Raw genomic sequence first — 10,681 nt, 5'->3', positions numbered from 1 at the left:
ACAATGAACATTCAAATGGCATATTTAAGCCACTCATTTATTGAAAAAAAAGTAATCATTGATAAAACCTTCCTCGCGTTGTTCTCCTTTATTTATAAATGTCGATTTAAACCACAAAAAGGGGGGGGGGATTATCGAGCAATTAGTATCACTTTATAATGATGAATGAAGAACTAAGGAAAAAGAGAACGGAAATAGTTTTCACAAACTAAATAATATTGTTGTTCATATACTGAACGACTTTAGAAACGCAACACATATTTTGTTGATTTTTTTACCAAATCGTTTTTGATTCTCTTACAACTACTTTTCATGCTTATAATGCTTCTTTCTCCTTACAAAAAATCAAAATCTGACTTACCTGTGGTTATTGAACATACAGGGTTTTTTTTAAGTTGCACGAAATTTTGGTCCCATGAAAGATTGTTTCAGTTTTTTTGCTTTGTGAAACAGTTCTTTCAATCCTTTGACTTACTTATTTTTTTTTTTAAATGTTGCATCTCTATTTGCCAAGTCTGAGAAATAAAAAAAACAACGAAGAACTGAATTAACCCTTAAGAATACCGCAAACATGAAAACATAAATGTGCTGCAACCATACCGTATGACTTCAGAAACTCGTTCTACTGTCCTTCCGACAACGATACAAGTAGACAAGATTTGTTGCTGACCATCAATGAACAGATCAACGTGTAGTGACAATGACACATCAACAGAATTTGATTATGCAACGTCATTTGCCAATCATGTTTACGGCAACCACGTCAACTGCTAATCAGATTGCCAGGTGTCATTGAGTAGATTCATGCCATAAATGATTCCCATGAACTGCATTGCCAATGAATTATCTGAAGGAAAACCTGTAAAGCCCTCAAGTTCCAACCGCATAATTGCCAAAACCAATTAATGGGTTGAACAAATGCAAAATCAGAAGGTGTAAAACAGAACCCCAAAAATGTCAAACAGAATTTGATGACCTTTCTGACAATCATTTTGGCGTTAGTAACAGGCAGTCATCGCTTTTGACGTAGACACATTCATTCCAAAATAACACAAAAATAATCTAGTGTTGCGTTTCTAAAGTCGTTCAGTATAGTTCATAGAACAAAGGTGAACATTTTTTGTCAAACCCAACACTTACCAAAGCTTATGTTTATATTGAAAATAGAGAGGCGAGATATAACCCTAATAAAGTAAACATGTTAAAAAAAACAACAATATAACAAATTGTAACAGGTCAAATCAAAACATCATTAAACACTTTGTCTACATAGATCACGTCAGATAGTTCCGCAATAAACTCTTCGCTTAGAAACTGTTGGAAATGAAATTCTGTACATGATTTTTCCATGAATGGGTGTAGTATTTAGAAAGTATTTTATATATTAACAAAAGCAGGTAAAGTAACTTACACATTTTTTTTATTCAATCTTCTTTACAGATACAAAGACCAGATCAGGATTATTTAAAACAATCATGCAATTATCATAGCTTGGTAGCATCTGTCGGCGACAAGATAAGCTTAGATTACGAAATGTCAAAATTCACAAAGCCAATAAGTTTGAGTGGAACACTGAGTTGTGATGAAAATAAAGGATCTGATTTTGAAGAGTGTGACGTTAAGGTTATCGGTTTTCAAGATAAAAGACCCGTTATCTTGAATACAATAACTGAAAGGGTTACAGATGGACGATATACTGGGAAAATGGAAGGTTGTGATGGGTAATTATAAAAATTATGTTCCTCCGGTTTTGAAAACGGTATAAATCCGCTTGTACACGAATATGTAAAAAAGAAAATTTTATTAGACAGGATGTATTTCTAATGATTTTTTGACTGATATTCCGACGTTTCATTAATTTCTATGTCATTTGGTCTCTTGTCGCGAATTGTCTCAATGGCAATCATTCCACATTTTTTTTATATTTGCATCAAAAATATTTTTGGTCTTTGAGTTTCAGCATTCATAAGTTGACAATAAAGATATCGCTTAATATAAAAACCACTAATTATTAGATGAACTAGTGGTTCTACCCTGTTTCGCTCACCCATGTCTATGTTTATCTTGAACACTGAGCTGTCTCGTCATTCTAGACTGAAATATGGTTTATAACATAAAATCTCTGCTTTTGTTGACCTTGTACCTACTGCTGATCATTTTACTGTTTCAGTTTCTCTCTATCTTCTAAAAATTTGCCCATAACATAAAAAAAGGTAAAATACAATCGTCATTTAATGTTCTGAAAAATGTCTGTATGTCTTTCTGTCTGTCTGTCTGTCTGTCATACACACACACAACACACATTAAACACTTGTTAGCATGCATAAAATCGAAAAAGCATATTCTACATATTTCATACGTTTTTTTTTAATTACAGGGCTGCTTTGGTTGCAATAAAACGTGGTATGGAAGAAAACGAACATTTTACAGAAACATTACTAAACGAACTAGATTTGTTTTATGGAAATCGAATGCTGTGCAAGTTGTTATTATTTCATCAAAGTAAAAACAAAAATACTTTAGTTTTCAAAGCTGAATGTTGCTTACTTAAAAATGCAAGTGTCATAATTGCTAACAATAATCACCGCAGGTTAATTTTCGAATCAGGCAATATTTTACTACCTCCGCACCAAAGAATTAGAATTCGTCCAAGTGGTAGCATAAGACTAAAACCTGGGATACAATTCCATCCATTTCTATTCTTCATGCATGTTCCAATAGAGAATAATACGGTATTTTCTGTAGAATTAGAAAAAGGAATGGGCAGATCAACGAATGGTACTATCGAATTTTCAGCGGATAACCAAAGAAGAGGAGAAATTGCAAAGACAGAATTCAGTTTAGATTTTCTTACAAGTGGGAGTCTAACAGAAACTTTAATACGAACAAACTCGACACTAAGTGATGATTTTCGAAGTGGTTCGGCTTGTTCCCGTGGGACAAACTTCACCGTTTGATTCTAATTTCGGACACAAAAAACGTTCATCAATGAAAAGGGTTGCCTTAATGTAGTATTGTGTTACCTTTTGTGTTTACAGATATAGTCTCAAATCTATTTGATTGGATGATTATAGTATCATTAAGATCAGTAACAATGATAATAACACCGGAGTATAAAACCCTGATTCAAATGAAAGAATGATGACTCTATTGATGGGGTCTGCACTTTATTCTGAAATGAACATTATATGATATTTCTGTCCGAAATGAAACATCACGACGTGGTAATCGCTTACACGAAGTCTGCACTGTAACAACACAAAACACGAAACAGTATCCTTTCAAAACGGGAAAACTCCGTCAAAATTATATGTGTACTTTTTTTTAGCAGATTCCATTTGATTTTCAATTTAAAACTTCTTTCTGTTCTTACTATATAGACTATTATATATTCTACATAAACAACGTATGCTACAAACATAGGCTTCGTAAAAGCTGGGACTATTATACTAAAACTAGTTAGTTTAATAGTCTCAGGTAAAATAAAAAAAGAAATAATTATATTTTGTGTTAAAAGTGTACAATGCTAGTTTAAAATTTCATGCATTTGCACATTAAATAGGCTTTCATTTTATATGTATAAAAACGGGAGCAAACTCCTATAAATGTTTTGTTTTAAGCGTCACTAATGAGGCGTTTGTAGACTAAATGCTCGTCTGGCGTAAACAGTTTAATCTTTTTGTGTTTTGATCTATATGAAGTAAAAAGATGATATGCCAATAAACGCATTTGTAGATCTTGGTGGTTTTGTTTTTGATATAGTTGTTCGTAATTCTTTATCTTTTTTCCCCTGTTATAATGACATCATACATTTTTGCAAACAAAATATATTATTTGTTCAATTACGGACAAAACCCTATGATAAGTGATGATGATTCAGAATACGTATTGACTCATTTTTTTGGTATCATTTGCTTTTTCCAATTTCTGTATTTCTTCTCCATTTTTATGACACAAAACAAACGACAATCAGTCAAGCATAGTTTTTGCAAAACAATGCAAAAAACACATGAAAAATAGTCGTTGAACAACAAGAAGTTATAAAAGCGTCAACTGTTGAATACATTTGTGCCAGTTTATTTGCAGATTTAGTTTTATTTATCATTATTTGCTGTTTTTCGTTTATCTTTGCCTATTTAAGTTAACAAGATAAAAGTTGAAACAGCGAAATGTCCTACAAGCGAATATTTTAGAGGTAACACCTCATTTGTAGCTAGATAATATAAATTATCTGAAAATTTTATGATGAAAACCAGTAATTCTTTCTTTTTTAATGATGATGACATGTTCGGCCTTCTTTTAAAAGTAGAATGACACACTACTGATAATTGTTGTGATGTTATTTCCAAACTACGCATGGACATCTGAATAAGAGTTGCTAAAAAGATGAAATAAAGTAAAGTGCATTCATCATCCATAAATTGAAGAAAAACTGACAAGTATTGACAAGGTTTTTTTTTATTATTCATATTTGTTTCTATAACATGTATGAATTGGAAGTCATGTTTGCTATGCCTCTTCACAGATTATGTTGTATAAAATTGTTTACGACTGCTTTTTAATTAGATGATTATGCTAGGTTTGCGTATTTTAGTTTTTATTCATGCTTAAACATGTATTGCATGTTAACAGATATTGACTTGTATTTTACTGTCTCAACAGGTAATAAAGGTCATGTTCAAATTATTAATGTAAATAAAAGTAAATTAATTTGTTATATAATGTTAACAGAAATAAAACATGCAAATGCAAATTCTCCAGAAATATACATTATAAAGATACCAAAAATGAATAAGACTCTAACCATATGACAAAAGCTTTACCCCATGAGTCTTATCAGTAAGTTGATTAAATAAATATAATAGTGATCTGACAATTACATTTAATGATATCCCATACTTGGGATTGATACATAGAGAATAATACATGGCAAAATCCGTATCATATGTCGTATCATCCCGAGACATCAATATCAGCCCAAGGGCCTTTAGGCCCGAGGGATGATATAGGTCGAGGGTGATACGGCATGTGATACGGATTTTGCCATGTATTATACGCTTTATCATATGTTTCAACAGAAGAGTATTATATGAACTGTTTTCTGATCCATAGCACTGGGTTACCTTCAGTTCTACTTTTGTCTTGTTTCAAAGGCCTAAAGAACTGCTCAATTACTAATCCGAAGCACCTTGGTTACCTTACAATTTGCGTGCTGTTGTTGTCAAAATATTTTGTTTTTTTTTGTATTTTTTATAGTTGCATTTAGTGTGCCAAAAACTATGAAAACTTGACGTTCGTGATGTCACATACAAAATGAAAACGACGTTCGGGACGTCACATACCAAACAATGACGTCATTAAAAAAATATTTGAGGAAAATTTTTCTTGTGCCAAAAAAAATTAAAACTGACTTAATATGTAAAAAAAAAAGAAAGAAAAAAAAGTAGGGGTGTGATAAAGGGTAGGGTGCGATAAAGGGTATGCGATAAAGGGTGCGCATCAAAGTTGCGCGATATGGATTAAACAGCAGGCTATTTATCACATATGCAAAACTACTGTATTTACTACTAAACATATGATAAATAGATATATGTATAGATTATTACATGATGGTATTTTTCATATCAGACCCTTTATCGGCCCAAGGTTATGATATCAGCCCAAGAGCCGCAGGCTCGAGTGCTAATATCATGAACGAGGGCCGATAAAGGGTCTGATATGAAAAATGACATGCAATTATCTTTTTATCATATACTTCAGCAGAAGAAATACAGACAAGAACTTTTAAAATTTAATTTTGTTTGTCATTGCACTTTCAGATTTATAACATTTACAGACAACCAAAAATAAATCTTAACTTTTAATTATTTTTATTGATATTACAAGCATTTTATTTATCTTGTCACAACAATTATCATGTTCTTCAATAATATTGTCACCTTATCTATGTCTTTTATTACATGTTTAACTTAATTCAATTTTGCTCCTCAACCATTTTGTGAAAATTCTTATCACTTGCCGTTTTCAAACAAATTTCCGGAAATGCACGACGTTGCATGTGATAAACGTCACGGAAATTAACGGAAAGGCATGTGATAACATTCCGGAAGCAGTTAATAAAGGCACCTTTATCAGCCCGCTATGGAAATTCTTAGGAATCTGTTTAATAAACCTAGTTATTCTTTTATAGCCTTTGATATTTTAAAATGTTATTAAACTGTAAAATTTTAGTAATATTTTATACAAGTATATTATGATAATATAGATTATCCAAGCTATTAATAGAATTTCAAAAGTTGGGTAAAACATCATGCAGTCAAAGCGTACAATATAAATAAGCCAGCTTATACATTTAAGAATTTAGAAATATCGACATTACAGGAGACGATATGCACCGACAATACGAAGCGCAAGAAAACATTGTAATTATGCAGTCAGTCAAATCGTGATAACTTTCATTTTCAATGTGATATAATTATCCTTATCAAACACACTTATATATACAATGCTCCTTTTTCAAAATTTGAGGATCAGCAAATGCAAAAGCATGCCTTTCAACGGTTACAAATTTCAAAACCTACACAGAAATAAATAAAGTTGAATTCAATCTAGATATTTTGCCTCTTCTTCAAAATCGATTGGACACTAAAATAAAAACTGTTGAAATTACCCAAAAGCAGTGATTTGAAATCAATAGGAGCAGGTGAAGCGGTGCATTACGTTTGCGCGTATTACCATTACATTTGCGCGCATTACCATTACATTTGCGCGCAATAATCATTACGTTTGCGCGCAGCTTTTGATTACAATTGTGCGCATTTTTTGACAGGTAAACTACAGGTAATAAAATAATACTGATTTATTTTTAATTAGTTCAATTATTTACAAGTATGAGTACTCATTCCGTTAGTTTTAGTCCCCTGCTCACCAACGATAGAAGTGGGATTTCGAGCAAGATAAGTCCATGTTATTATGCAAAAGCACTAAATCCTAGAAATATACAGATGAAAGTGTTAAAATGTTAAAACATAGCTAATCTTTGATAAAGGTAAAAGTATTGACAAATTCATCACTGAACATGTCGGTACGTGCCGAAACTCCTTGTTTGTACCTTGGTGTAGGATCAGGTCGCTTCCTCGATACATTGTCCAACTGATTGTAGTACTGCCGTTACAGAGACCGAAATCTACGTTTGTTTACATAACAATTTACCTGTGAAATTAAATACACGGTACTGGGGGTATTACAATTAATCAAGTTAATTAATATATGGGGTGAGCGTCCTTCATAACAAATAAAATGCGGAAATTTTTGGAAGGAGTTAAACCGCCGGACAAAAAAAATCAAATGAGTGAAAATCAAAGGAAGATCGGAATTAAGTATATGAAGTTGACAAAAGGAAACGCAAATACCAAAAATCATGGGAAAACGATCGCGAATGGTTAAATTATATAGTAGATCGGAATTTAATGAACTGTACAACATGTGAAAGAATGATTGAGTCCAACTGTTCTATCAGATCTTTTATTCATTATGTTTCACACTGAAGATATAGCATCCTTTGATCCGGTCCGGGCTATTGAAATGAGCAATATTTCTGGTCAGCGCTTCAGACGACCCAGTCAGGCACCCTATGATCGTCGTGAGGATTGCGATGACGTGAAAGACAATGTTGATATTTTTCTGTCCTTGATCCTGATTTTGATAAAGAAAATCATTGAGATTATAAAAGCCTTTATCAAAATCAGAATCAAGACTATCCCTTTGATCCTGTCTAAACGAAAGCATCAAAATCAAACTAAACATCTATCAATTATATTAGACTAGTGTTTGTAAAATGGATGTCATTTTTGCAGGACCGGTCGATTTGGAGCCGGACCATTAGAGTTTCAGTCCACTGGTCCAAATGACCAGTACACAAAAAAGCTTTAATACGACCCCTGCGGGACGGAGAGTAAACATCCAAATGTCGGAGGGGTTATATTATCAAACAATACACTAGAGCGATAAGAACAATAACGTATGGATTTTTATATGAACTTTAATCAATTATGCAATGTATGCACATACTATAAGCAATATATTAATTAAAATATGTAACCTTAATAATTAGATATAACTTCATTTCCTGCATCAATATGCTTTCTGTGGAAACAAACGAGTATATTTTGACAAAAGGGTTGGATACTCGAACTCAAGCTGTAATATGTTCTACAAATTGAATCAGAGTTAAATAAAAAAAAACAAAATTGGTCTTTCAATAAAATTTCCACAAAATTTGAAATGGGTTGACAATATGTTTCTTACATTGCATGCATGGGTGCAGAAACATACCTTCTAACTTTCAATTAGATATCATTTATAATATTTATTACATTCAAGGAGTTGTGGCTAATCTACCCTTTTCTTACATTAAGACCATATGGTGTAAATAATAAGAAAAACTGGTGTAAAAGAGTCACGAAAAAAATTAAAGATTGTAACTTTGATTTGTATACTACAATTGATAATGTACTGCATAAGAATATTGTTCTACAAATTGAAAATGTTTTATTTAATAAATATATTGTAGAATGGCAAACGAAAATTTTGTCACAGAGTACCGGTAAAAAGCTTCGTTCTTATAAGCTATATAAGTCACAATATTGCACAGAGTTATATTTAAAACAAAAAATGTCTATTAAATTTAGAAGTGCTTATGCAAAATTTAGATGTGGCGTTGCGCCACTTAAAATAGAAACAGGACGATATGAGAAAAAGCCAATAAATGAAAGATGTTGTTTTTTGTGTAATAACGAAATTGAAGATGAGAAACATGTAATTACGTTATGTCCTTTATATGCAGACCTTCGAAATATATTGTATAATGAAGCTGTGAAACATAACGACCAATTTAATAACTTGTCTTTTGACGAAAAATTTATATTTTTATTCAGTAAGGAAGAACTATGTCAGGTAGTTGCTAAAACCTGCTTTGATATTTTATGTAGAAGAACAAATTTTTTATTTGTATATAGCTGATGATGTATTTTAAATCTTAGATATATATATATATTTAAAAATCGTGTAAAATATTGTATATAATTAATCCTTTAATATTAGAAACGTCATCTTTTTTTCGCGGAAAAGTAATGCCAATTTGCGGAAACGTAAAACGCCGCTTTGTATTGTGTAACGATCCAGAAAGCGGTATAATTTTATAAGAATGCAAGGATAATTTGAAATTTCAGTGTACAATGCCAGAGAATTGTTTTGCTGTTGGTACCTAGTTAATCATTTAGTTGTTATATATGAATAAAAATATATAAAATTGGTGCAATTAGATGATTATTTTATTGGCGCAAATGATACCTATAGTTTTGAAAATTAGGTGGCGCAAAAGAGGTATTGGCGCAATTAAGTTGTGGCGCAAATGAGTTATTTTTTGGCGCAAAAAGATATCGCCCGTTTTAATATACAATATGTTTTATATATGTTATCCAATATTTCATGTTATACGCAATGTTTTATATGTATATTGAAATTTATAATGTTATTCAAGTGGTGATACTTTAATATACTATTGAATCTTGTAAAATGAACATACAAAAAGATCGATCAAGCAAAACTCTTACAGTCCAACAATCTGTGGTAGGTGAAATCGTTTGATGTTGATTAACTGTTATAATTATTTTCTGATGATATAGGAATCTGTTATCCAAGAGCAGGTACCACTTGATTCATCTGTTCCAAAAATATTTTGTTCATCATGTTTTATCTTATTTTCTTTAGTGGTCAAACAAATCCTGTCAATAGATTTGATACATGTACCTGTTTTTCTATCTTTCGTCAGTCCGGTTCTTGACAAATACAATTGATTCTACCTTTAATCTTTTTTCAAAATTGAGTATCACCCCTTTTCCATTGATTTATTTCGAACTGATAATAGATATAGGAAGATGTGGTGTGAGTGCCAATGAGACAACTCTCCATCCAAATAACAATTTCTACGCTCCGTTCAGTGTTGTTAAAAGACCAATTCGATGAGTTACTCATTTATTTCCCTACCGTTTGAAAATGTCTGTGAACATGTTGAGTCAGAACGCGAATTTTATTGAGTAACAAGAGACAGAATGACAACTCTGAACTAAAAATCTTAAAATCAATAAAATCACTTTTGAGCTTTGAGCGTTCCTGATGAAGGTAAATAAAAAAAACTCTTCGGGTGCATGATTTTCCTTTTTTAGTCCAAATTGAAAAAAAAAGTAGAAAAAAACCCATTATCTCATCGCTTTGATATGTGTCAAATAAGGTACAAATTAGAGTGTTTACATTGTATGTCATAATTTAACTTTGTTGAAATTTTTGGTATCTGAAATTGATTTGTCGATATTGTCCGAGTAACTGGTCATAGAGCTGTAATATAAGAAATAAAACGAATATTGTAAGCATAAACACTAGCACGTTGTGATAAGATGTCGATTTTACTGTAAAAATAATTGCACGTATCGGAATTTTATCAACACATTTTGTCTATCGTTAATTTAAACTCGAACCTTATGAGCATGGACGTCATACTATTATGATGTTTTACACAAAGTATAGATTAAAATAGTCATTTAAATAGTCATTATCTCAGTTTTAATTTAATCAATTAAAAATGCTATTCAGCAATGTCTTAATTTTAAATCATCGATTTACG

General features: G+C 31.6%; 1 protein-coding gene across 1 annotated transcript; it reads left to right on the top strand.

Annotated features, from left to right (window-relative positions):
• Positions 1-1,457: 1,457 nt before the first annotated feature.
• On the top strand, positions 1,458-3,028 carry LOC134705087 (uncharacterized). Its single transcript, XM_063563855.1, has 2 exons — positions 1,458-1,721; positions 2,378-3,028. The coding sequence occupies exons 1-2, from the start codon at positions 1,534-1,536 to the stop codon at positions 2,955-2,957; spliced, it is 768 nt and encodes a 255-aa protein (XP_063419925.1). The 5' UTR covers positions 1,458-1,533; the 3' UTR covers positions 2,958-3,028.
• Positions 3,029-10,681: the final 7,653 nt, after the last annotated feature.

The sequence above is a fragment of the Mytilus trossulus genome, chromosome 2 (genome assembly GCF_036588685.1).
Source record: "Mytilus trossulus isolate FHL-02 chromosome 2, PNRI_Mtr1.1.1.hap1, whole genome shotgun sequence".
Lineage (NCBI taxonomy): Eukaryota > Metazoa > Mollusca > Bivalvia > Mytilida > Mytilidae > Mytilus > Mytilus trossulus.
This window is presented reverse-complemented; position numbering and strand designations above follow the sequence as displayed.

Bases quoted from the DNA above. Each gene is read 5' to 3' on its own strand.
- LOC134705087 (XM_063563855.1), top strand. From the start codon at position 1,534: ATGTCAAAATTCACAAAGCCAATAAGTTTGAGTGGAACACTGAGTTGT. The intron at 1,722-2,377 runs GTAATTATAAAA...TTTTAATTACAG, and splicing joins AAAATGGAAGGTTGTGATGG to GGCTGCTTTGGTTGCAATAA.